Below are 26,457 nucleotides of genomic sequence, written 5' to 3'. Positions count from 1 at the left end.
TTGGATCAATTAATTTTATTCCTCTGCCTTCCAGTGTCAGTATTCTTTTTGTTTTTTTGATCCTGCTGCTGTTTTGGGGACGATGTCCAGTGCTACTGAAGCCCTTGGTTTCAGCCAGGAGACAGGAAGACAGGCACGAAGCAGAAAGACATGACCATTTAAAATGGAGGACAGGCGAGACGAATCTGAATGACACGACAGGAACAGAAACAGTAAACAATATGGGGCGTTTACATTAGTTTGGAACAAATGATGCCGATCCAAATACACAATTAAATTAATGGCACCCGCACGAAGTCTCTCGTCCACTTTTAAGGCAAAACACTGAAACAGAGAGGCTTAGTGAAATATAAATTAACGATTGTATATTGAGGATTTCCCCCAATGGTTAAAACTGTTATGTAAAGTTTGGTAAAATCCTGAATATCTGCCTTTTCTAATATTCAGTATTGAATGTGTGACCTTTCATATGACTAAAACCTTCTAAAAGAAATCTGCAAATTCATAGTAAAATAATGCCGTCCCTCAGAACTCCAATCACAACACTCACAAATGTCTGCGTCTTCATTCATCCACATGTTTGAAACTAAAAACAAAATCATAACATAGCAGCTAGAAGAGCTTCGGTATCCATCTTTGATCAAGAGTTTCAAGGGCAGATGATGCAAAATTGACTTTCGTTAGTACCACAGGCTCCAACCAGACACGACCTGATCAAACCTCCCCAGATCTTTCATTCAGCTTCTGACCTCTGAACACAAAGCAACTGAGGAGAAGGGTGTTTTTGAACGTGTGCAATCGAGAGAAAGATAAAAAAACGTGGGTTTTTTTTTCAGCAAGTCAGTGCTGTAAATTTAGAAATCTACACTTCACTCGCTTCGAAAGGTCATAGAGATGTCAGTTCTTAAAGCACTTTTTTTTATGATGCAGTCTGTTTTAACACACAAAGGCAACAGACAATAGTCACTAGTGAGACTCTTTTTTGGAGAAGCATCACGTAAGACACGAGCAGGGAGTGGGTTCTGGGCTGAGCTTAAAAGTCTTTATAATAACACGTCATCTCATCTTCTTGACCTGATGAAATTTCTTTTGTCACATCCTGTGTTATTTTCCTTAGTCTTGTCAAAACAATCTGATGTCCTCTTGGAGGGGAGAGTACAAATATGTCCTCCGTTGCTCAGCTCTTCTCCTTGCGAGGGCTGTTGCCCGGTTCTCCCTTGTGGCTCAGCCGCTTCAGAACCTTGATCGGTTTGAACTTTGTTCCCTTTTTCTTGTGCTGGTCGCTGTCGGGATCTTTGTGGAAGTCTAGGAAGAGGATGAAAATAAGAAATACAATGACATCAAGACTCACATGTTCTAAACCCAGATAAATAGGACAGAAAGGGAGAGAAGACTGCGTTTGCCTGCAGAATCTTTCATCAGCTACATATGAAAACTGACTTATTCCTACCTTTCTTCTTCAGCATGGCTTCCATAACTTTATCCTCCTCTTCCTCCCTGTGACAAAATAAATGTTAGATCACTCACAGGTTACAGGAAACCTCGACGCTCAGTACAACCTGGGTCGCCGTGGAGATACAGAGGAACTACCGGTTGTCGATTTACCTCTGCCTGTCCTGGTCCATGTTGTTGACGATTTGGTTGCGCTGTTCGATGATGGTGACCAGCTCGGCCATCAGCTCCTGCTCCCGGCTCTTGTCCTCCTCAGTCCAGTCTTTCTCTGGGAAACGAAGGGAAGTTGATGAATTATTTGTCGCAACCTTCATATGTGAATTCAAGAGTAAATATCAGTAGTGTAATACAGTGTGTGTAACAACAACTAACTTATAGCGAATGTTCTGGATATCTGATTCTGATATGTTTGGTCTTAGTGAACAGATGTGGAAATACTATTGTTTAATTTCAAGTGTTTTTTTTTTGTTATTGGTATGAGAAAATTCTTCTTTTATACCTGGTTTGTTGAGAAGACACCTCAGCTCGTACTCCACGTCAGCTTGCCTCTCCTCCAGGTTCTGCTGCTTGGCCCTGCAGTCGGTAACATGTGAACCCAACGTTAGAAACTTTTATCCTCCAATGTGCTACTTTCAATCTACTTTCTGAAGAACAACAGGAACATGACCAAAAAAAAAATATTTGCAAAAAATATTGCAAGTATGTTTACGATGTATTCGGCAAATGACTGCATACTGCATTTCCTCTTAATATCTTTGTGATATTATTAATCCTTGAGAGGCAGCTTGATTTCTTGTGAGCCACAGTTCCTGTTGCCAATCTACAAGCTAATTCCATTTGGCTGGACCACGGTGGTTCGGAAAACGAGAAGCGACTGCTCAATATCAACAAGAGGTTAGCGTACATGCTGCTAAAGCATCACTTTCAGCATGTCATGTGAGATATAATTTTGAGGTTGAAAGAATCTCTAGTCAACTTTATTGTTGTAGAAACCTTTTCTACAGCACTATCTGCTTCTCCACTGTCCAACAGTATGCTTGTGTTATTCCACGCAATCATATTTCTGCAAAAAATACACCGCTTTACTCTCACATACAGCTCTGTCTGCATCACGGGTGCATAATTGTTTAGAACCACTCAATTGAGCAGCTATTGGTAATTAAAGTGACAAACAGTCAGATTGTTGGTCACTCTGACGACAGGTTATATGACTGATGGGTGCTGAAGCCCAAAAGGTTCAAACATCTGCCTCTGTCTGCAGCCGGACACTTACGTGTAGACCAGCTCAGCTTCTCGTCGGACTAAAAGGTGTTTCTCGTGGATCAGAGTGAACCAGTCCACCAACAGGCGCTCCTCATCCTCATCTGTCAGGAACAGAAGGATATATATCATATTAGCATATTCTTGACTTATATGGGCACAGCATTGGCCGAGTCAAGCAAGTCCCTTAAAAGAGATGCAATGTGATACCGTTGGGCGTGTCCCTCAGCTTCTTCTCCAGCTCCACTCCCCTCTGCTCCAGCTCATCCAGCTGTTTCTCCAGCTGACCCATCTCCCCGTGGATGTCCTCCACTGGAATGAACTGATCTGACTGCACCTGGGGGGAGGTTTGAATGACATGACAATTGACTTCTTCTGTGTTTGAAACACAATTGGTGATGCCAATTCTATACATTTTGTTTCTATGCTGAAACACATGATCATATTGATTCTGCCTTTTTTTTTTTTCCATACCTTGCGTTTGATGAGTGGAAAGCCATGTCCAGGTGCTGGGGGTCTGGCAGGACGGGGGCCTTTTGGTGGTCTGGTTTTGGATTTAGCAGGCAAGGGAGAAGCTTTCCTGTTGAACGGGTTCTCCTTACATATCCGCTAAAATGAGACACACAGATGGATTTATATAATGTGCAGGGCGTTTTTGCTTTGTATTGCTTTATTTGGAGGTGGACCTGTTACCTTGTTGTGTGACGGTGTGGCCCCAGAGGCAAGTGGGCTAGGGGTCGTCTGGGGTCGTGGCGGAGGGGCTCCAGCCCCTTTGGTCACCGAACTGCGACTGGCCTGTGGGGTGGCTGGAGCTGAGCTGGCATTCGAAGGCATGGCAGAACAATATGGGCTGGGGGGAGGATGAAGCAGGTGCTCGTTCGAGGAGGCAGAAGGCAAGGCGGCGGAGTCGCACGGCGAACAGATGGAAGGCTCCGAGACACTTTTGGTGAATGCGTGTTCTTGGTCGCTGCTGACACTACTGCCCAAGGCGGGCTGGGAGGAGATGTGGTCTGAGCCCGAGGACAGACTCTCTATGCTGAGAGCTGGAGAAGGGGAGCAAGAGGAGGGCTGAGAGTGAGGGAGAACTGAGGATGACAGACGATCCAGTAAAAACACAGAGCAGAGAGAGGAGAAATTGAACGGGAATCAAAGAAGTTGGAGCAGATTGAAATGGAGAAAGGATGGGAAAAAAACAAAAAAACAATGAACACTATTGACCTGAATGTGTGTTATGTGACATAACAAACGTGATTCGTTCGAGCATTTGGCGGCGAGAAAGAGTTTTGTAGTAGTCCGTGTAAGTTTGTAACGTACTGAACCTTTGCAAATGAGCGGCAACCTGTGGATAAAGACACACTGCGGACATAGAAGAAGAGATGTTCAACTCGGTTTGCAGACTGCCTGTTGAGGCACGCTGCCCTGGCCCCACTACTGCACAGAGGGCAGAGCACTGTTCACCTGTTCAATTCAAACTTTATTAATATTGAATCACATGTCTGAATTGCACCAAATTCGACACTGCACTTCCTCAGCCCTGAACAATATACATAACAAGTGTAAAGCCAATAAGGAGTCATTTTATGCTGGCAAGGATTCCCATCTCTGTCTTTAGGTGAGAGTGAGAAAAAAAATCTCATCCTCTCTTTTTTTTTCCATGTCTGTACAAGATACGTGCAGTTCTGGTGAAACTGACCTTGGTTACCAGCAGACGGCTTCGGAGCCTGGGGAGCCGCACGCTTCTTGCTCTTAGCACTCCCTGGGCTGGCAGAGCGGGATGAGCTCCCTCCACTAGGGGGAGTGTCGGCACCTGTCGCGTCAGCCGCCTGACTGATTCTGTACCAGGGGTGATTGGCCACCACCGTGGGTGGAATCGCACCTCCTTCAGCCCCCTCTTCTTCCTCCTCTACCTCGTTGTTTTCATCATCATCATCTTCGAACGGGTTGGCGGGTGGAGGGGGTGTACTGGGTCTGGAGTCGTCTCCTTTGAGAGAGGACAGAGAGCCTGCGTTGGGAGGTGTTGCCAATCCAGCGGGGGGACGGGGAGGGGCTTTCTTCTTCTTGGATTCTGACTGGACCAGGGCGAGCCAAGGTGGGTCTTTGGGTTTATGGGTGACACTGGACAGGCTGGACAGTGAAGACACACAGATAGGGATGGGGGGGTCACAGGAGGGAAGACAACAGCAACAAAAGCCAAACAGATGCATGGACGAGCAAACAATCACAGTACATGCTGAGACAAGATTCAGAGAAAGACTGTGCTGATGTGAGGAATGTGGGTGAAATGGTGGCAGTGATCAGGAAAAACATAATTTCAAAAGAAAACAGCTACCTTCCAGGAGACTGTGACCTTTCCCGAGGTTTGGGAGGAGTTGGAGGCTTCAGATGTTTACCTGTGATTTTTATAGGTGAAAATGTGAGGATTAGTGTCAAACGGTATATCTATCTTTACCATAATTAACGTTTTGCGATGAGCACACACCGACTGTGGGCCCGTCCGTCGGGCGAGGTAGCCGGACCCGAGGTGCTGGGCGAGGAGGTGGGGTGGGTTCAGAAACCCTGCGGGGCGCAGGCACCGGCACCGGCCGACTGACACCTTCATTGTGACTGACAGGTGTAGAGGGAAGATCTCCGTTGGTTGTACATTTGGCTGGCGTTTGAGTGTCTTCCTCTTTCCCTCCCTCGTCCTCCTCTTCATCACTCTCATCAAAAGGGTTGGGGGGAGGAGAAGACTGGGGCATTTCCTCTGTCACTCCACCACTACCCGTGTCTTTTGCTTTTTCCAAAGCGTCTGCTTTATCTGTCGTAACAGGAGCGACCGTGGCAGAGTTATTGTTGGGCGTGTCGGTAGAGTTTCTTCGGCCCGCCGGGGAAGGAGTCTTAGCCCGGCCCCTCTCAGAGGGCGAGGTGTGAGGGGTCGTGCTGCGACCAGTCCTGGCAGTCTGAACTACCACTGGTCTCTTACTAAGGTCCGGTCGACCATTCTGGTTGGCTAAAGCCTGCCTCGCAAGATGATGCGTACAGACCAACGCCCCAGAGTCGCTCCCCAATTTGTAAGATCCAGGAAGTAGAGTGCTGTGACACTCTGTGCACCTGAGACAACAACGAGGGAGGACAGTGAGATATTCAACGGATCATAACGATGGTGAAATACCGTATAAAGCTAAAAAATATATAAATTATTAATCAAGCCCAAATCAAACAAAACAGACAGCATTGTTTGATATTGAAATTTAAATATTAATATTTAAATAGGAACAGCTCAACTGGTGAAACATGGATAGTGTTATAGTGGCATGATGGACCAAGTCCAATTGATGACTGACTTCTTCATTAAAACATAATATGAACTTGTGTGGCTACACTGTAAACAATAAGAGGTGTTATGATTCCACTACCAATATTGGATATGCCTCAGACACTGACGAAAAATGCCAGGTCAAGCGAGTATGCGATTCTTTGTACATATCCGATACCACGTCTTTAAAGTATATGCGTTTCACCCAGAAAAAAATGACTGCCACTTGCGAACACTTAAAGTAAAATGGCGACGTACGGTTACTGTAAAAGACTAAAGGTATTTATTTTTCTAAACTGAGGCTGCACGTTGATGTCTTTTTAAATGAATTGTTATTTATTTTCTAGATCTATTTATTTGTGTTCTTTTTCATTTTCAGAGCATCTTTAGTAAATAGATACACCACTTGGTCTTATGAGATGTTTATGACCACATTTGCCGTTACCACCACTGACCAACTGACCTAAATTGAAATCTCAAATCCTATAACTTCTTGTATCTTTTTTGTAATAGAAATACATTGGGGCTCCAGAGCAAAGTTGACTCAAGCTTGCGGCCGGGATTTACCTGAAGCAGATGCGATGGTAGAGCTTGCCGTCCACCAGAAACCTCTGCACCAGGTGGACGTGTTTCTGGCAGGCGGCACAGGTGCTGCTGAGCGTGCTGCGCTTGGCCGCTGCTACGCCTGTCTGCGCGGGCTGGGTCGGCTAGTGCACGTGACCGCAGAGAGGGGGGGACAGGGCGGACACGTCAGGGGAACAGGGAGGGAGATGGAGAGTAATGGGGGAGGGGGGGTGGAGATCAAACACGGAGTCAGGATTTGAGGATGTGGATAGTTCATTCTGTTAAGCTAGCTAAATCTGCTTTGTTACTGTGACGTTCTACTGCTCATTTATTCATGTGCTTCATTACTGCATTTCCTTTTTCATTTAAAAACATTATTTGATCAATATAAAAAATTGGATCGTAAATATCACATCATCGATAATTTGATTAGTAAAAAAAAAAAATCCAATCTGCTTGGGTTAGTGGCTCTGTAAGTCACACATTCAGGGTATGATTGATATTTAGTACAAATATATTGTGTTTTATTTGGTTTAATTTGTGTTAAGTGAATAAAGGGGTTAGAAGCAGCGTGTTCAAAAACTTGGCACACAGTGTTAGGATAAGAAAATATAACGGTTAGTCTTTTATGTACAAAATACGGTTAAAAAAAAAAAAACCGAAGACTGACCTAACCGTTTTTGTTTTCACCTCCTAGCCCAACCCCCCACCCCCATCCTACTGCCTAGGCTCAGGATCAGAGAGTGGAGGGGGGATCAGATGTGAGGAGGAAGAAGAACAGGAAGAGGAGGGAGTGGAATGGATTTCCATCTGAAGAGGGGTTGGGAGGGGTGGAGGCGGAGGCAGTACATTGGAGTATGGGGATGGAGGTAAGAGGTTGAAGGCATGCGAAAGAAAAGAGAGACAGGGTATAGAGGCTATCTTTATTGACTTACTCTACCTCTGTTGCTTTGTTTTTCCCCTGCTGTGCAACACAAAGCCCACACAAGGAAGTAGTAATTATGAAATACATATGTGTATATTGTAAATTGTTGTACGAGGATGGGATTTGTATTGTCCAGATCTGATGAGTTAATACCCCAAAATAGCACATGCAGAATTTGACTGGGAACTCAACTGTTCCAAGGCTTCAGATGCACGTCGATATGCAGCTAAAAAAATATGTGAGGTTACAGTGTGCTTATCCAGGCACCACGAACAAAATATTAATCACAGCTTGTTAACATACAGCCCCAGCAGACACTTTTATCATGCAGAGCTTACTGTATAGAGTTAACCGTGGCCCAAAGTCTACAAGGCCTTAGAAATTAAGAAAGAAATCAACACATGCGTGAGGGTACGTCCTGGTCGTCTCTATGCTCACTCCTGCTGCCAAGTCTCGTTCTTACCTCAGACTCAACCACTTTGTCTTCCAAAGGGGTCAGAGGCCTTTTCTGGGCTGGCTCGTGATGACCAACAGAACTCGGCCTCTTCATGCAGGGGGGATTTGCTGTGACAGAGGATGTAAAGGAAGTGAAATTATGTAAGCTGCTGTCACGACCACATCGTTGTTTTGCTTCGTCTCAAGAGGAGCTGGGAGTGGAAAGTTTACAAGGTTCATGAGAAATACACTAAAATACAGTTTTGTTTTGCTTTTTATAAATTGAAATATTCTTGTCTTAAATTAATAAATACACGGGTACCTGTAAAATGTAAAATCAAATACACTCACTGGGCATTAATAACAAGATTTAAAACACAGATATGAAAAGTCTTTTATGGAGTTCACACTGTTTCAGGTCAAATTTTTTAATTGTTTAATTGAGCGCACCAACCTTGAGACTTGTTGTTGAAGAAGTTGTAATACTGGGAGACATAAGTAATGATGCTGAGCCGGTCTGGCACTTTCATGGACACCATGTCTTCTGGGTCCAACAGGGCTGGAATCCCCAGCTGCGTCTCGGCCACCTCAAAAGCCTACAATGAGGCAAAAGCAGAGAGAAGGGGGTCAGGGGAGAGTTAGGAGCGGTAGGTAAAGGCAGGAGTTATCAAATAGTAAGCGTTGAGTTTACGTTTGCCAATAATTCAATCGAGGTCGAGGATCTAATCATTACAACTAATAAGTCTTCACTTTAACTGAAGGGAAGCAACTCGTATTCGGGGGGAAATCAGGTTCTGCACAACTCTCCTAACAGATCTGGGTTACTTATTAACATTTCACCTGATGCATTGCATTTTGACCTGATTTCATATATAACTTCTCATTGCTTCCAGCAGCACAAACAAAATTCCATTCACTGTCATTGTACTGGGGAGGCAGGAGAAATCTCACACACCGATATCTCAAACCTCAGCAGATAAAACTAAAACTGTAGGCATCGCTACATAGCAAGTGAGAACATTAACTGTGAAACGTTTTAATCAAACTAAACCCTTAATCCCCGGATATGTACAGAAATCCAGTTATTTAACAGAATATTGTCTCGGTTGCATGTGTGCGACAAACCGAGAGGCTTGCCAGCAGATACTTGATGCCCCAAATACTGTAACAGTCATTTGCTTGCAATGTTTTGGTTTGTCCTTTGATAACCATCGCTTTAATGAAGAATTCCACTGAAGACATGAGAGAGCTGGCCAGGTTGCATAACAGCGCTGACACAATTGTAATGGCAGTTACACAACACTGACATCATTCAGCCAAAAGAAATGATACACAAGGTCAACATGTAACCAAACCTAAATTAATCAGAATGCATTGTACAAATAATAACTGCTTTACTGCTAAGGTGTTTCTCCCTTTTAGTTCTACTTTATATTGCTATTTACGGAAAACTACTCAATGCTATACACTGATGAAATAATACTGTTCCACTACAGAAACATATTTACACACCACACTCCCAAAAAATAAATAAAATTAAAAAATCCCACTGCTGCTCTCGCTGAAGATGCCACATTAACATATTTCAACTGAAAGACGTTTGGATATGTGTTGTACAACACAGAATGAAATTATGAGTCATACTCCTTTCAGACAGATGCAGTAATGCACTGGATAAATGGAACATTCAACATGTGTCAACATACTGTCTTAAATATCAACCCAACAAACGATTAAAAGAACGTTGGGGACGGAATTTAATTTTAAAGTGGCAACATTTTTTAATTAAAAACATTTAAAAAAGAGTTTTGACATCAAAAGAATTGTTGCAGGGATATCCACTGATATTAGCATACTAACCTGCTAGCCCTGGTCCGTCCCTTATTGTAATACACATTTGTACCTCAGAAGGCAATAGAGAGTCAGTCTGCCCTTAATCCAACATTAGATGTCATAACTGAGAGAAGGCTATAAACCTGTGCTCAGCCACCGATGCTGCAGTTCTAGCTCCTCTCCCTCACAATCACATGGCCCATCCTCTACTCCTGCCACCACCACGTCTTCACTGTCTCTCTGACAGGGCAGACTGGATGTGAAATAATCGCTGTCAGTCTAACAATAATCCAAGCAAATAACCTACCAGTTACATAATAACATTGCAAGATAAACATGTGTGGAAAACATTATTCCCCAATCCATGTCACCAACTGCCCTATGTTGAGGTAAGGTTCTTTCAAACAACCGTTTCCTCAATGTGAGGGTTGAAACTGAGTGGCAACCCACCAGGACGTCAGCCTTTGGTTTGTGAACTGCCGTTATGAATCTTGAGTTTCGCATTTGGTTATTTTGAAACCGGGTGTGGAATAGGGGGTTGGACTTTGGTTGAAATGTCCTTCCTATCTACCATTCCTTGACCTCAGTGGAAAACGTCATGAGGTCAAGGAAAGGTGTAAAGGAGGACTGATAGGACAGGAAAGGCTGACAGCGCTACTCAGAGAATCCCGCTCGACTTTCACTACACTACGTCATCACGCGACGGTGTTTGTTATCGACGTGCGTCTGTCGTGGTGAAACTACAAATTTCCTAATGAACTACAAAAAACACAGTGGCTCCATCAGCATGTAAATGATTCATATTTAACAGTAACTTACATGATGTCGTGCGTCTCCTCTGGATCATATTCATACTTTTCAACTTCTTCTACTTCTACTTCAGATCGAATCGTTTACATCCGTGCATGGGGCATCACATTAGATATCGCTGCCCCAATGAATTGTGGGGCGTCTATATATCCTTATTCTCACATAGGTAGCTCCAGTGTACCCTATGCTAAAGGGGATAGGAAAGGAAGCATTGGAGCTCCTTTCCTATGCATTTAGAGAATCCGAACAGTTCTTATCATGGCTGCCAATCAAACACTTCCGGGTCACATCAAGGGAAACTTCCTAAGCCAATTTGACAATTTAACCTCACCCTGAGAGCTGATTTCTATAGAAACTGACTTATTTTTTCAACCAGGAGTCGCCCTCTGCAGGTGATTCCAGAGGATACGGGCTTTAGGCACTTCCGCATTGGCTAAATTTTCCGGATCTGGTTGACTACGTCCATTTTTATTTACGATCTATGGTTGAAACTTGGTTGCATAGTCATCACTATTGACACTTGGAGATCAACCTTTGACAACAGCCTCATAAGAACAGGGTCAACACGTGTTGGATAAGTATTCAGTATACCAGGATCTCCTGTATAAAAAGGATATAAGGAAAGTAATCCAGGAGAGAGAAGCATGAACAAATTCAAGGAGCTCACATCTGGCTCTAAAATAGTACAATCTGACCTAGAAGCTTTGCATGCTCTCTGCATTAACAGTCATGGATTACTCACTAGGGCTTGGGCCTTACAGAGTTAGTACTTGACAGCCAGCAGCACACAAGGAGTGTGTTTCTGGTGCCGCTACCAGTCGCCTGACTTTCCCTGAAAGCTGCTGGATAAAAAGAATGTAAACAGCAGCAAAGAGCTGCCAGAGCTCGGCTCAGACTGAGAATGAGGAGACTTCCATTTCATCCCTCAATATTCTGTTGGCTTACGGATGATGTGGAAAAACCCCAACACACAAAATACGATTTAAAAAAAATCTTGGACTCATTCTACTTATGACCTACAGTTGCAAATTCAGCAAGTTTTAACACTTTAAATGTTCTTTAAGTGGTCTCTAAAGAGGCTTACGTCAAGGACTTGATTATTCCCCCCCCCATTTTCTTTGGATGCTGATGGCTTTGGCTTCCTCCCTCTTTGACCTCATCGGGATTAAGTAAAACTTTTCTCCACACAAACAGCTTTATAATTTTATGGCTGAGTGAAACACATGCAGTGGCAAATTCAATAAAGCTAAGGGATAGGTAATCGTTATTCGTTAGCCCTCGGGTGATTAAACTCACATTCCTGCCAAAAGCTAATCGCCACAGTGACATTACCGGCAACACAAGATCATAGGTGTGTTTCAAACCTCAAATCATACAGCTGTCCAACGGACTCACCAGTCTGTTGTTCTCGTAGACATTCTCTTTAGACAGCGAACCAAAGTCTCTGGAACGACAAAAGAGAATAAGTGTTAAAATTCAAAATGTTTTGTACAGTGAAGTTACATAGCCTGCAACGTGTTGCATCTGCTTTTAAGCCAAGGATAGTACAGATGAACATATAGAAGTAACTGTCCAAGTCATGCTGCTACATAACAGGACTGTATTTAGCTTGCTGGCCTATTTCCACTTGTGCTTTGAACCATCAAAAAGCTATTACTGGCTTGACAGCGTGAAAGGCAGAAATGGTGAGCAGTAAAGCTTCCTACTGTAGCTACCGCTGCAAACCACTGGTCCCAAACCACACATAAATGATGCCTGATATGAGCAACTGCCAGGACAAAAGGGGGGGTTGGGGAAGAGGCTGCCCTAAACAGGAGTGATGAGGCTGATAATTACAAGGTTCTGCTTTGAAGAGCCCGGGGCGAGGAACAGAGGCCCGAGCTCTCCCCAGTAAACATCCTGCAGTAAAACTGGAAAATGTCTGAGGTGTCCCAAGATGAAAGTGTGGTTGTGCTTGTGTGAATAAAAAAAACAATTAATGTTGATTTAAGTGTCTCAGCAGTATGACAACAGCTAGGTGGTGGAAAAAGAATGTGTCGACCCCGGTGGGAGCTCGTGGAGACCATGTGGAACTCTCAACAAGGCAAAGCCCTGTGAATGAGCTCCGTGTTGGAGCTGCACAAAGTGACCTCTGTTCTCGCTAATCTAGTTCCCATGGTCACAAACGCACTGAGCAGCAGCTCTAATATCGAGATCATGTCAAAACAAGTCCACCGTGTCATGTGTGCCAACATAGACACATGGCAATGCAGCATCTTGCAAAAATACAAACGACTCAGACGGTTCCGGCCGACACCGACACGGATGGTGGCGAGTTGCGAGCGATCGGAGTTGCAAACCGAATCCACTGTGACTCAGTCTCACTCCAAAGTTTATTTTGGGAGAGAGGAACGGTGTGTCTGTGTGTGTGCGAGCACGCGCACTGGGCATTTAATATCCACATGATCAAACCCTGCCGTGAACCTGTAGATCTGCTAAAGCTGGTTCAGTCAGTTGGTAAATTTGTGCTAGAGCACACAGGATTGGGATTTGGGGGTGTTGTGACAGTCAAAATAAAAGATATTATAAATACATAATAGAGAGAAGTTTTAGTAGAGGAGTTGCTGAGATGAAATAAGTGCAATATGCAGACGAATTTCAACACAGAAAAACTACAAAGCAAAGTTTGCATTTCTAAATTGCAAGATAAAGTTTGATCAGGACTCCTATATGAACACAATTTAATTTAATGCAATTTTGACTGTGCTGTTTGGTTAATAACCAGGCCATGGATGATCCACTCCCTCTCCAGTGGGCTGAATGACACTTGGTCTCGGCTGAGTAACTTGAGATGAGGCCCATTTACTGCGCTGAACGTTTCTCCTCTGGACGTGTGTGATGTATTTCGACGAGAATACAGTGGCTGCGGAGTGCCGAGTGGCTCCACGTAGGCCCGGGCCCAGCATTGAAGTTAAATCCAGTTTGACAGGCCGAGGTCTCAGTAGCAGATTAGCCTGACGGACTGTCTGTCTGCATCACGGCACTTTGGCTTGGCCGCTGTAGCTGCACAAGAGGGCTGGACAGGGAGGGAGGCATGCTAGAACACAAATTGGAGAGGCAGCGCTCAAAGGTTGGGGTGCCGAGTACTTCCCCACTGTCGTACTTTGAACTCCACTGCTCTGATGTGGACGCAGACGCACTCCAATGACTTGTCCTTCATTGACGGCTCCGGTGATCGTTTGCTCTGCCGCCATCCACGCACGGTCCAATTTGCAATATGTCCCGTACCACCTGAGAGGTGAACGGCATGTGAAAGACGCTTATTGTCTAAAATGATTTCATCAGCCCAGGATTTTTCGGCCGCTTTTACACAATTCTCTCTGCATGACTCGCTCCGGTCCGAATCAACCTACTAATCCTGATGCTTTCAACGGGCTGCTGCTCTTCCCACTGAGCCACACGGGACTAGTGCTTTTCCACAGAGATGCATTTCAATTGTGAGTCATGAATGTCAGAGTTCCTGTGTACTGTACGTCTACTGTCACACTGCAAACAACACTGGAAACTTACCTAATCTATCATGATACATAAGTTCTAGGCACATCTTTTTATCAAAGCACGCGATGGCCCATTTTATCTGTGAAATAGAAAAATCCTCAAAGGGCACAGGCGGGCCGTTGCTTGACAGCACATACTTGGCACTGATATTGTGATAAAGCAAAAAGGCTGTCGGGAGTCACCTATGAACTGTACGTGAGTTATGAGCTGTGAGATCATAAGCGAATCAGAGATTCTGGGGGGGGGGTTTCGGCCTCCAAAAAAACAACGGAAAGTCATTGTTTCCTCATCCGTGTAACAAGGCATTTTATATCTGCTGTTGTGTTCTGTGGTGGTGGTGGTGGTGGTGGTGGTGGTGGTGTGTGTGTGTGTGTGTGTGTGTGTGTGTGTGTGTGTGTGTGTGTGTGTGTGTGTGTGTGTGTGTGTGTGTGTGTGTGTGTGTGTGTGTGTGTGTGTGAAAGGCAGAGAGGAGGGGTGTGTTGTTACAGACAGGGTATGGCTTGTCAGCCTGGGTTAATTACAGCACACTGACCTCTCCCTCACTCTACAGAGTTCCTAAAAATATTTGCACTGGTTCTTTTGTCTATGATTTAAAATATATATATATAAACACAGATACATTATCAAAACACACTGCATTGACCGAATTCAACACAAATATGAACATATTTTAAAAAATGCCATCTATGTTGACAAGGGCCTTGTACATAATCCCACTCCTTATGGAAACTTCCCAAGAGGTTAATGTAGGGCACGGACGAGTTCCACCGCGGACCTGTGCACGATGTACATCCTGAACAGAAGAAGAGCACAGTGGCTTCTTCCTGTGCTCTTGAACACACACACACACACACACACACACACACACACACACACACACACAGATGTGCCCGCGGGGCTACTCACATCAGCTCGGGTCTGTAGCGGTGGATGAGGGCACAGAAGGCCAGGCCGTCCCTGAAGGACGAGGACATGTCCCTGACGGCCACATCGCCGTAGCCCTCGCACTGTATCCGACACCACTCCTGCAGAGCCTTCAGCGAGCCCATCGTAGCGCGGAAGTCGCAGGCGCGTTCTCGTCGAAATTAGAAGAAAAGACAAACAAACAAACAAACAAACAAACAGCCACAACCCCACGTTCGTTCAGCTGTCGCTGTCGCCGGCGCGACGGGAGGCGACGAGACGCGCGTTCCTCGGTCCACGTATCGGCGGAGAGGCGACACGCAGCCAACACCCGACGTCGCGACTCGTTACATTCATCCGCCGCCAGTGAGTCACGTTGAAGAGAAGAAGAAGAAGAAGAAAAAAAAAAAAAGGAAAAACGAGCGGCTAGCGGCGTGCTAGCTGGACGCTAGCTCACTTTTCTTTTGCGACTGCAGCGCGCATTTGTTCGACCCGCTTCGTCTCCTCTGGCGACTCCCGCGGACGGAGGACGGCATCCCCGGCGCCTCAACCGGCACTTCACGGGAGGACAAGCAGCGGGTTGGAACGCGGCCGACGTCCACTCCTCATGACGGACGCTCGCCAACGAAGTTCTCCGCGCGGCCAACTCGGCTACTGCGAACCAGCCACGCTCAGCCCGCGGTGAGCTCCCGTCCGGTAGTCCGCAGCTCTGCCTGGCCCTGGACACCGGCTGGCACCGTCGCGGCTCGCCCCGCTCTCGGGCGGCCGATTGGTTCCAGGTTCGAGTCTCAGGTTCCTCCTGGAGCTGGGCGACGCGACGCGACGCGAGCGTTTGTTGTTGTCCGCCGGTGCAGTGACTGCGGCGGCTGTTAACGCGCTGGATGCAAAGTCTCCTGGCGCCCTCTCGGCGACAGCGAGGTTGAAGCGCGCTGTAAAAGCGACATCCCGGACAATGATCGTCGATCAACGCATCCCCCGGCGCCCGTGACGAGCCAGGCTAGCGGCACTCGGTGAGACGCGCTGGCAGTCTGCCTGCCGCCCTGCTCACTGTCATGCTGTTGTTCATCTTGGCGCCCAATAGGGGGAGCTGCAGAGCCACCGTGTATGGAAAGCCAAGAGTGGCAAAAAAACAACAACAACAACCTGCGAGAGATACCATAGCCTGTATACCAATATGGATGTAACCCCATAGACTGACGTAACCACGATGGGCTACATGCACTACGCTTCGTGACGTACTTTCCTTTTTAAAATAATGCTGCTCGTCCGTTTCCGGTCCATTTACCGTTACTGTTTACTCAATAGAATTTTCTCACAAGTGTGGTAGGAAAGTGTCCAAAACGGGCAATTTCAAGAACAGAAGAAGTACTCAGAGCACCGCTGTGTCCCACTTTGTTCGGTGGCGTCGAAATTAAACGGCGTTTTAAGTTTTCGTGGGTTTCCGACCCATCCCGACCTGAGAAGACGACGGCTGGTAAACATACGCCACGTCTCAGTCACCTCCCAAATGAAGGTCCGCAGCAGACACTTCGTTGCTGTTCGGCTTATACAGCCAAACGAACCGGAAACAGTTGAGCAGTACTAAGTAGAAGCAGTGATTGTGTATTGGTTTGAGACAGAGATCATCTCAGGCAACTTGATCTAATTAAATTTTTTACAACGTTTCGAAGTGGAGGATGCATTTTTCTCAGTCTTTTAAAAAGCATGTTCACAAGCTCATCAGCCAATACCTTTGTTTTTCCTTCAAGAAAGTGTTTATTTTAAAGAAATAGTTGATTACATGTTCAAATTATTAACATTCGTTACAAAAAATCACTGTATATGCACACAAATTGTACTTCTCTAAAATGCAAAGCCACTTTTGCCCTTTAAAGGAGATCAAAACCTCAAATTTACCAAAGAGTTTGAACTGTTCTAATGCACTAGACAGTTTCTATTTATTTTAAAAAATATGATATCTTAATTTTTCAAGTTGACAAAGGTGTGGGGCACATTGCTTTGTAATAAAAATCTATTTTACAGTTATTTTTCCTGCATAGTTTTAAATTTAAAGTCCTGGGGATGGAAATGGAACCCATTTGGCAGAATGGTCCAAAAGCACATGTAAATATAAAGTGCCTGCCACTGTTGTGACTGTATACATCTGTTGTCTTTGTGAATTATACAGTACTTCTGAAGAGACACAACTAACAGCTGTGAAATCTGTGAGAGAATGTCCCAGAAACATAACAGGTGGTTTGAGTGAGTTATTGAAAAAGAAAACCTCCTGTTTTTCAAAAAAAGTTGTATTGTTTTTTCGATTGTTTTTTTTTTTACATTCAGATGTGAAATACTAAATGGCTGCCATTCTGTATAATGGCAGTGGTTTGACATTCATATGTCTAAAAACTAAAAAAGTCCTTGAAGATTGAAATGGGTCGTACCTGACAACAGCCACGAAAACTCTGTTGACAAATTATAATTTAAATCTCTGAATCCAGAATAAAGCAAAACCCAAGACAAGGCTTGTTAATTTATGGGAAACAATTCATAGGAAGCGGTGTGGAATACGTCGTTTGTATGTAAATATGGCACTCTTGGCTCTCCATACCCGCCCCATCGTCCCGCATCCACGCGATATGTCACAAAAATCACGCGGTACTGCCCACTTGTTTATTCCCGAAAGATGGCGGCGGCGCCTCCGGATGAGGTTAGCCTGCAGTCTCGAATCAGTAAGTCTCCATTCATTCCTTTACCAGGTACCGACGTTCGAGCGCAAAAGACGAGGCCGAGGGATGCGGAGATAGACGCTCAGTTCTGGATTCACCGCCGTCGCTCGCGGTGCTTCTCCCCGGGGGAGGTTTGAGAGCGAATGTCATCAAATCCAAGAAAGTGCAGATGTCGTGGAGGAACCGACTCTAGTGGACGCTGTGTCACTTTCTGCTGTAACGCGCGTGCACTTTGAGCTCGCGACGTGTGCACCGTTGACAGTGTGGAGGTTGGCGACGTGACACAAACGTGACATTTGAGTTTCAAATATTCACCAGTTAAGACAGGCTTGCATGCTAACACAACCATGTAGCATGTTAGCTGCTGACTGAAAGACGTGTCAGCGACACCCAAACCAGGAACTGTCCCTTCTGCTGCAAATCTTCACGATTCAGTCGATCAGTTTTGGTTTTTTTGGCGAAAATCTGCTCCAGGCCAGAGAAGTGATGGTCTGCATGCTGCAAGACAAACCAGAGGCCACATCTGCAGACAGGGATCCCATGCGATTATGAAAAACCAAAACAAAAAGCTGACACTCTCTACCCTCAACTCTGAACCTGTCAAATGTCAGTGAAAGGCCGGTGTCAGTCGGAGAGGTGTGACAGGCCTCATCGATCTATGCAGAACTCATGTTTAATAGTCAGACCAGAAAGGTCACTTAAATGCAGCAGTGTTACGTGTCTGGATATAGAGCAAGTGCAGAGCCTTTTAGTCACTTAACGTGTTTTGTCTTCCACTCAGACAAGGCCACCAACCCCCTGAACAAGGAGAACGACTGGGACGGCATCAAGGGCTTTTGTGATCAGCTCAACAATGAACCAGAGGGGTGAGCCCGTGGCGGCGATGAACATCGCAGCGTTTAAAAAAAATAAATAAATTAAAACCAAAATGCGCTTATGTACCAGTGCTTTGCCTGCTGTTGGTCTACAGGACAGGCCTCAAGAAGTTGGGCAGACTCTTTAACATATAATCACCCAAAGTCCAAAAGCTTTTGGTTCTATAAATTATGTAACATTTCATCATTAGTTTAAGCATGTCCGACTGTTCTCATTAGGAGGGTTATTATTTTATTTTATTAGCATTAGCATTTAACGATAAATAAACATACACAATATACTTAACAAAACAAATATACAACAGGAACAAACAAAAAATAGATAACATAACATTACAATAAATACGCATTAAAAAATATCTCCACAAATCATATATCACATTTCAAATGTTGATAGGTAAAAATAATGAGATGTAAAGTTACAGGAGAACATAATGTCACATGTTTATCTACATTGAAACCACAAGAGAGAAAAAACGGTTAGAAAGAACAGAAAAATAACTTTGTTTATGTTAAATGTTCAATCCATTTTTCCCATCTTTCTTCAAATAAATGTATTTGATTTCTAATCCTCATAGTAGTCTTCTCCATTTTATATATTTCGTTCACCAGATCATTCCATTCATAATTAATAAAGTTATTAAGCAGTGTCATTTTGAGCGTTTTGTATTTAAGCACCGGGTTGGTTTTTTTTGTATTGTTTTATTCTTTATTCCTTTTTGTCTGTCAGTATAGTGAAGGTTGAAGTGTGTTTTTTTAATCCATTAGTCCCCAGCTGGCTACCAGACTTCTGGCCCACAAAGTCCAGTCTCCTCAGGAGTGGGAGGCCATGCAAGCGCTTATGGTAAGAGACTGAACTCGTTAAGTCAAAGCTTTCTGTTTGTCTTGTGGCGAATAAGTGCGAGGGGCCTGTAAAACGCCACAAAACACATCGCATGTCGTTATTATAACCGTCTGAAATGTAAAACCAGCAAACTTTAACCATTTCCTAGGTTCTTGAGACGTGCATGAAGAGCTGTGGAAAGCGATTTCACACCGAAGTGGGAAAGTTTCGCTTTCTCAATGAGCTCATCAAGGTGGTGTCACCCAAGGTAATGATAGTTGTTCTATTTGCTGTCATACCAGTTTGGCTGCATCTGTATGTCCATGAAAAAGATTTTTTAAAAAATGTTTATTAACTAGTAAAAACATCAACTACGTCCTTAATCACATAGAATAGTTGCATGAGAAGGTTTGATAGCAAAAGCTCTGAAGATTCATGTTGTTTTTAAGCTGCCAGTTTGTTGTAAGTCACAACACACTAGTTTCATAAAAAAAGTTTGATAATATTTTCCAATAATTAAAGAAAAATGATGCACACATTTTTTTGTAACAATTTAAAATACCATTCCCACTCTCTCTCCCTCTGCAGTATTTAGGCACCCGGGCTCCAGAGGCAGTGAAGAAGAAGGTGTTAGAAATGATGTACAGCTGGACAGTGAAGCTGCCGGAGGAGACCAAGATAGCAGATGCTTATCAGATGCTGAAGAAACAGGGTGAGTGCGTATGTGGCGTGTTCTTCCATATTTTGGCCACACATGTTAATAAATGCTTTTTATTTAGTTCTCATATTTTGCTGATGTGTATTTTGGTTTATGTATTTCTTCTTTTAACAAATAGTGTTTTGTACAACTGGTATCAGTTCTGCTTTTTATACCGATGAGCCACATGCATGAGAGTCACGTCCTTAGTGACGTGTAGGTGAATGTATTGCGATATTAAAAATGAAAAAGAGTTTCCAACCATGTTGCAGTTGGCCAGTATCACGTGTATCGGACAGTACTCAGAGTGACTTCGGTCTGTATACAGTGGAAGTAAGTGTGCAGTTGACGTGTACGGTTAACGTCTGTCTTTTTTCTCTTCCAGGTATTGTCAAGCAGGATCCTGTGCTTCTTGACGACAAGCCCCTCCCACCCCCTCCACCCAGAGCCAAAAGTGACATCTTTGAGGATGAGGAGAAATCCAAGGTATGAAGTATGAGTGATGACGAAGAAGCGACAATCACATCGGACAGGTTCACAACGGGAAAGGCCTTATTAAAGTATATCATCGTCCTCCGTGACCACGAAAATCTTTAAATCGCGTCAAATCCTTTTTTAAATGAAGCTCCTGTGAAAATTGTTGAAGCCCCGACAGTTTACTAATTCCCTTCCTCTTCTCTTTCCTCTCCCTCTTCCGTCTTATCCTGTTATTGTAGACGCTGTCACGCTTATTGAACAGCACGCAGCCAGAAGATCTGAGGGCAGCAAACAAGCTCATTAAGGAAATGGTCCAGGAAGTGAGTCATCCGCTTTGTTAACCAGAAAACGCGCCCCTCAACTATTTGTTTATTACAGCGATCAATGCGTCTGTTTAAGTTACGTACTCTATCAAACACCAAGTTCTATTTTCTCAAAAACATTTCTTAATGTTAATAAGGATTTTAAAAAACACTACACTCATAATGTGGGTGTTTGCTGTGATAATTAATTTTTTCTCCCTAGGACCAAAAGCGAGTGGAAAAGGTGTCAAAGCGAGTGATCGCCATCCAGGAGGTAAAGGAGAGTGTCAGCCTGCTGAGCCAGCTGCTGGAGGGCTACAGCAAGGAGAGCTGCTCCCCGAGCAACCAGGAACTCATTAAGGTTATTGCAGCTCAGCACATTAAAACATGCTTCGGCCGCGGTCTCGTAAATCTGACTGCTCGGTAGACGGGAGAGTTTAGGGCTTTTTGATGTGGTTCTAATTTGCAGGACCTGTACCAGCGCTGTGAAAAGATGAGGCCCACGCTGTTCCGACTAGCCAGCGATACGGAGGACAGCGACGAAGCCCTGGGTACTTTGGGTTATTATATAAGGAAGAACATGACTAGAAAACCACTCTGGTGTCGCTAATGTGTTTTGTGGTTCACAGCGGATATATTACAGGCCAATGACAGCTTGACGCAGGTCATCAATCTGTACAGACAGCTGGTGAAGGGGGAAGAAGTGACAAAAGACGGCTTGACCGCGCCCTCGCAACCAGGTAGGTGCTCCTGTTTTTAGGGTCGCCGTGATTTGGCATCCATCCATCATGTGTTCATGGATTTGACATATTTTCCGAGACATTTCTGTAGATTATAAGATCACGTGGGTGTTTCCTCTCCAAAATCAGGCAGCAGTAACTCAGCGCTTGTAGACCTGATGGGGCTGAACGCAGCAGCCAACCCAGAGCCCTCCAGCCTACAGAGCCTGACTCAGAGCATGGGCATCAGCCTTTTGGACGATGAGCTCATGTCTCTGGGTAAGCACAACTCATCTGGTTCTTATGCACATGTTGAACATTTTTAACGAGCCGGAAAAGATTAAGTCAGCAGTATCGCCACAGCACAGTTGTGCCCGCCTGTGGCCGACCGCAACAAAGCGAGACACATTCCCAGCCTGTTTTATATTTAACCAAACCTTTCAACAAATTGTGACATAAGAAGGGCATTTTTTTCAATTTAATTGCATTGCGGATTTGTTGGAAATAGTTTTTGGGCAGAATTAAAGTTTAGTAATTTAACTATCAAAAACTGGAATCAAATGGAATTGACCTTTTTTTAATTGTTTTTGTTTTCCTAGGATTGAATGTAACGGAAAACTACGACTCCCAGAACTCTTTTCAGGTGCAAGTTTTAAGATAATTATGCTCATGCTCACATTGAAGCCAGTGTTTGTAGAAACTCACATTTTGTGGCTTTGGTGCCACCGAGTGGAATTGTTAAAGATGGACTCTACTGCAAATAAAACTTCTAAAATATGCTAGAATCAAATAAATCTCGTACACATAGTCAAGATTTAAGGACACATAAAGACACATTGATCTAATTTTAAACCATTTAAACCTCACCTCCTCCCCTATACGGCCCAAAACGCAAACTCTAACCCTCTGTTCGTTTTTCAGTCGTCTGATGGCACAGAATCGTCCGCCCCGTCGGCGCCAGCTGCAGTGTTGCTGCCGGCCGTGGTCCAAACGCAGCAGGCTCCACCAGAGGGGGGCTCCACTTCTCCTCCGAAAGCCATGGAGGAGCTGGATTTGCTGGGGAAAACGCTGCTACAGCAGTCCTTACCTCCGGAGAGCCAGCAGGTCAAATGGTAAGGGAAACACGGAACGATACAGAGTTAATAACCTATATTTGTCTGCTGGAAGGAAGTAGGAAGTTTAACACACTAACCTCTAATAACCCTGTGGAATGAAACAATTGTGGCACTCGTAACTACAGTGGACATGTATGTTTTATGTCACGTTGCTTGCACACGCAGGGATAAGATTCAACCTCCGTCCAGAGTGACTTTACGAGATCTCCAGACGAGGTCCAGCACCGGCTCCAGACCTGCTCCTCCTGCAAACGCCGCCTCCTCCGTCGCTGCTCCTGCTCCAGGCTGCACATCCAGCCTGTCTGTGCCACCGGAGCAGCCCGACGCGCTCCTCCTCTCCAACCTCGGTCTCACAGCCGCCGGTGACCTCTACGACAGCATCTCTCTGTCTGATGTTACTGTGCCCCTGGAATCAATCAAACCCAGTAAGCACAAACAATAACGTCAAACTCAACAGTGACACTGGTTGTCATGTTTTAATGTGTTTTCCCCCCTTTTTGTGTCTCCACATATATTTCAGGCAGCCTATTACCAGTGACTGTATTCGACAAGCACAGTCTCCGGGTCTTTTTCACCTTTGCCCGCGACTGTCCCCTGTCCCGGCCAGATGTGCTGGTGGTGATCATCTCCATGCTGTCCTCCGCCCCCATTCCGGTCACCAACATCCGCTTCCAGGCAGCTGTGCCCAAGGTAAGTTCCGCCCGCCAGTCCCACCCACGTCGGACATGCACGGGTAGTCCGAGATGCCATCATGCACCTGAGGCGTCCCAACAGTAATAGTGAGCATCAGAGTCCCAACATTCAGTCACTTGCAAAACCATATCTGTTGACACAAATATTATTTGTGGATATCTCTTTTTTTCCCCCAGCCACTTGGGGATGACAATTGTGACACATCATCACTTTTTAAATTACTTTGCAAACTTAGTTAGCAGTTGCTAATCATAAATGCAGCAGATACAGAGAGCAGATTGGCATTTATTTTAAAGTCGTCTTTCGGGGCTCCTGTTGTACAATTTGACTCTTCACTCTCTATTAGCTCCGTTTCTGGTTTCTTGGCTCTTCAGCTGCTTTAAACGCTCCTCAATGTTCAAAGGCTCATGGATATAACTGTGTGTGGCTGCAGGTTGGTGCTGAGCATTGTGCAGTGAGTTGTTTAGAACCTTTTTCTGTAAATGGCTGCCTTCTGTGGGCGAAAACAACACTATGAGAACAGTGAGAGTGAAGGAGAACAGTGAAGTTGTAGGCCTCACAGCTACGCCACGAGCCATGAGACACGAAAGCTCTGTAAAGCCGAGGAGAGCAACTTATTCACGTGATAATATTCTGTAGATTGTCCACGATCAACTCCTTTGTATGGTTTAATTGTTTTCACGTTGTTGTTTGGTAAAGAGTTGCTATAATAAATATTGATTATAGCCTCTTAAGTGTATTTTTTGTGTGTGTGTGTGAACGTATCTATGTTACCTAGGTGATGAAAGTGAAGCTGCAGCCTCCCTCTAGTACTGAGCTCCCAGCCTTCAATCCCATCCTGCCTCCAGCCGCCATCACACAGATCCTGCTCCTGGCTAACCCACACAAGGTGCACTTTGTTCAGTATATAAGCACAACCCCCCCCCCCCCCCCCCCCCCCCCCCCCCAAAAAAAATATTCAGACTGTTGGTCAGCATTCTAAGTTGCTTTGTGTAATGCGATTTGATTTGATAAATCTCCAGTGATCTTATCAATTAAAGGTATCCTGTTTTTTTTACAAGTGAGTCACTGTTGTGCTTGTATCGTACACAAGGGATCACGATTCACATCGGCTAAATGTTTTCATTCTGTTTCGCCATTTGACAGTTTGTAACTGTAACATGCAAGCAAATGAGGAAATGCATCAAAAAAAGGCAGTGAAGAAGAAGCTAGTGAGCAACTATTGAACGATGCAAAATTTAGAATATGTAAAACAATCTGCTTTTTAATGTTTGTTGGAACACAAGGACATAAAACACTGAATGTAAACATAAATATATATATATATTTTTTTTTTAAAGGAAATCCCGGAGGATTTAATTTCCTACAAAATTGCTGGTGATGAAACATCAGACTGACTTTTTTTTTTTTTTTTTTTTTTTTTTCAGGAAAAGGTACGTTTGCGGTTCAAACTGACATTCAACCTGGGGGACAAATCTCACGATGAGTCTGGTGATGTGGACCAGTTCCCCCCTCCAAACACCTGGGGGAACCTTTAGTGAGCGGCGCCACCCACCTGTCATCTGATCTGCTGCTTCCCTTAAGATTTAGGTTGAAGTTGTCCCTCATCTCTGGCAGAGGCCTCGTCACGCGACGGCGGTTTCAAACGTTCGGTGAGAGAAAAACTGACGAGACCAGTCGTGGGAGCCATTTTCTGCCTTGTGCCTTCCTTCACAGCCTTCCTGTCCTTTATTCCATCATGTCCACGTCCCTGTGATTTGTAGCTACTTTCTCTTCTTCCTTCAATCAGCACAGAGATTTATTTAGCAAAAACTGTCGGAAACATTGAGCGAGTTGAGCCTTTTGAAAAACCGAATGTGTGCATTTGTCTGATTTACATACGGCTCGTTCCATGTCATATGAATTATGTAACAGCTGGTGTCTGACTTTTTTGTTTGTTTGTTTTATGCAACCCATGAAGGAGGAGGTGTCTGATGCAAACCTAACTTTGGATTCAAAATGAGTGTTGTCACAATTGTGTTTATGATTTGACTGTTCAGTCTTTTTTTTTCTGTCAAATCCATTAATACTGTTTCTCAAACTCGTAGTCAGCCAACTGCCAAAAAGCAATATTTTATTTATGCTAACAATCCTACCAAAGCCTAAAACTGAATGCATTCACTCCTTGATATTGAATAATGGCCCTCTTACCTGATCAGAGATGGAATTATTTTCCTAGAAAATAGCACAATTTCCACCTCACTAGAAATCCTCTCAAAGAGAACTGTTGTTTATTGTCCAAGCAGTCAGAAATGATCAGACTTGATGTTACTGTCTACTCCACTCTTTCTAATCATTGCAGCCGTTTTGGTGGAGACGGTTCAGAATATGAGGAATCAATCTGTAACGCTGTAATACCTGTAAAAGAACTGGGAGGTCCAAATGATCCAAGGAGCATAGATAATGAATTAGTACATGTTTTAATATATTCCATCTTTTTTTAAGTGTTGCAGTTGTCCATGTAAACAATGACATTGGTGCAAGGAGTCAGGTTGCAGCTAAATGGAATTCAGCCAACATCAATTTATTTTTAATACCGAAGCTTTTCCTACTGTGATGCGTCAGATTGTCTCCTGTGGAAAAAGGCCTATGAAGGAACGGCACTAAATCTCTGCCCCTTTACGATTTAGTTTTTTTGTTTTTGCACTTTTCTTTGTGATCAATAGTGGGACTCTTGTTTCACTCAGGATTTTGATTTGGAGATTTCCTCCTCCTTGCTCAACATGCAGTTATTGTCTTTGAATTTTTTGCACATGAAATCATTCCATTCCGAAGAATCTCGTTTTGTTTTGTTTTGTTTCTTTGCCTTTCTACTGTGACGGACATGTGAAGTCCTGAGCTGACGTCACTGACATCCAGTTTGATTCTACCACATGTGCCTGAGATGGAACTTTTGATTTTCTTTTGCTTTGTACATATATGTATACAAATGACTGGTTTGCTCTTTGCCCCCGTATTCCATGTGTCAATGTCCTTATCTGAAAAGACTGTCAAA

The 26,457-nt window shown here is 44.3% G+C and overlaps 2 protein-coding genes across 4 annotated transcripts; one reads left to right on the top strand and one right to left on the bottom strand.

Annotated features, from left to right (window-relative positions):
* On the bottom strand, positions 1–16,194 carry micall1a (MICAL-like 1a). 2 transcript variants are annotated; one of them, XM_047333834.1, is made up of 16 exons: positions 15,018–16,194; positions 11,970–12,018; positions 8,386–8,527; positions 7,960–8,060; positions 6,575–6,714; positions 5,192–5,802; positions 5,042–5,102; positions 4,406–4,836; positions 3,406–3,755; positions 3,187–3,321; positions 2,923–3,049; positions 2,726–2,816; positions 1,952–2,025; positions 1,606–1,720; positions 1,451–1,497; positions 1–1,305 (listed from the first exon to the last, which is right to left on the bottom strand). In XM_047333834.1, the coding sequence occupies exons 1-16, from the start codon at positions 15,158–15,160 to the stop codon at positions 1,178–1,180; spliced, it is 2,745 nt and encodes a 914-aa protein (XP_047189790.1). In that variant the 5' UTR covers positions 15,161–16,194; the 3' UTR covers positions 1–1,177. The 2 variants fall into 2 exon arrangements, with proteins under 2 accessions (XP_047189790.1, XP_035492799.1); XM_035636906.2 differs by having other exon boundaries at positions 3,406–3,797; positions 15,018–16,193.
* Positions 16,195–17,494: 1,300 nt separating this feature from the next.
* LOC118312376 (ADP-ribosylation factor-binding protein GGA1) lies at positions 17,495–26,410 on the top strand. Of its 2 annotated transcripts, none has more exons than XM_035636910.2 (17): positions 17,495–17,725; positions 18,504–18,588; positions 19,366–19,441; positions 19,590–19,688; positions 20,009–20,132; positions 20,503–20,603; positions 20,834–20,914; positions 21,120–21,257; positions 21,366–21,447; positions 21,526–21,636; positions 21,766–21,894; positions 22,215–22,258; positions 22,537–22,727; positions 22,896–23,155; positions 23,251–23,420; positions 24,202–24,312; positions 24,851–26,410. In XM_035636910.2, exons 1-17 carry the CDS (start codon positions 17,680–17,682, stop codon positions 24,959–24,961), a joined length of 1,959 nt encoding a protein of 652 aa, XP_035492803.1. In that variant the 5' UTR covers positions 17,495–17,679; the 3' UTR covers positions 24,962–26,410. The 2 variants fall into 2 exon arrangements, with proteins under 2 accessions (XP_035492803.1, XP_047189791.1); XM_047333835.1 differs by lacking the exon at positions 17,495–17,725 and adding an exon at positions 18,340–18,358.
* The last annotated feature ends 47 nt before the right edge of the window (positions 26,411–26,457 follow it).

The sequence above is a fragment of the Scophthalmus maximus genome, chromosome 8, assembly GCF_022379125.1.
Source record: "Scophthalmus maximus strain ysfricsl-2021 chromosome 8, ASM2237912v1, whole genome shotgun sequence".
NCBI classification, from domain to species: domain Eukaryota; kingdom Metazoa; phylum Chordata; class Actinopteri; order Pleuronectiformes; family Scophthalmidae; genus Scophthalmus; species Scophthalmus maximus.
This window is presented reverse-complemented; position numbering and strand designations above follow the sequence as displayed.

What these genes read in the sequence shown, in the direction of transcription:
- micall1a (XM_035636906.2), bottom strand. Translation starts at nt 15,160, where the DNA reads ATGGGCTCGCTGAAGGCTCTGCAGGAGTGGTGTCGGATACAGTGCGAG. An exon ending in CGCTACAGACCCGAGCTGAT is followed by an intron (nt 12,019 to 15,017) that starts GTGAGTAGCCCC and finishes TTGTCGTTCCAG; the next exon opens with AGACTTTGGTTCGCTGTCTA. An exon ending in TCTACGAGAACAACAGACTG is followed by an intron (nt 8,528 to 11,969) that starts GTGAGTCCGTTG and finishes GCCTCATTGTAG; the next exon opens with GCTTTTGAGGTGGCCGAGAC.
- LOC118312376 (XM_035636910.2), top strand. Translation starts at nt 17,680, where the DNA reads ATGGCGGCGGCGCCTCCGGATGAGGTTAGCCTGCAGTCTCGAATCA. An exon ending in TCCAGGCAGCTGTGCCCAAG is followed by an intron (nt 23,421 to 24,201) that starts GTAAGTTCCGCC and finishes TATGTTACCTAG; the next exon opens with GTGATGAAAGTGAAGCTGCA. An exon ending in TCCTGGCTAACCCACACAAG is followed by an intron (nt 24,313 to 24,850) that starts GTGCACTTTGTT and finishes TTTTTTTTTCAG; the next exon opens with GAAAAGGTACGTTTGCGGTT.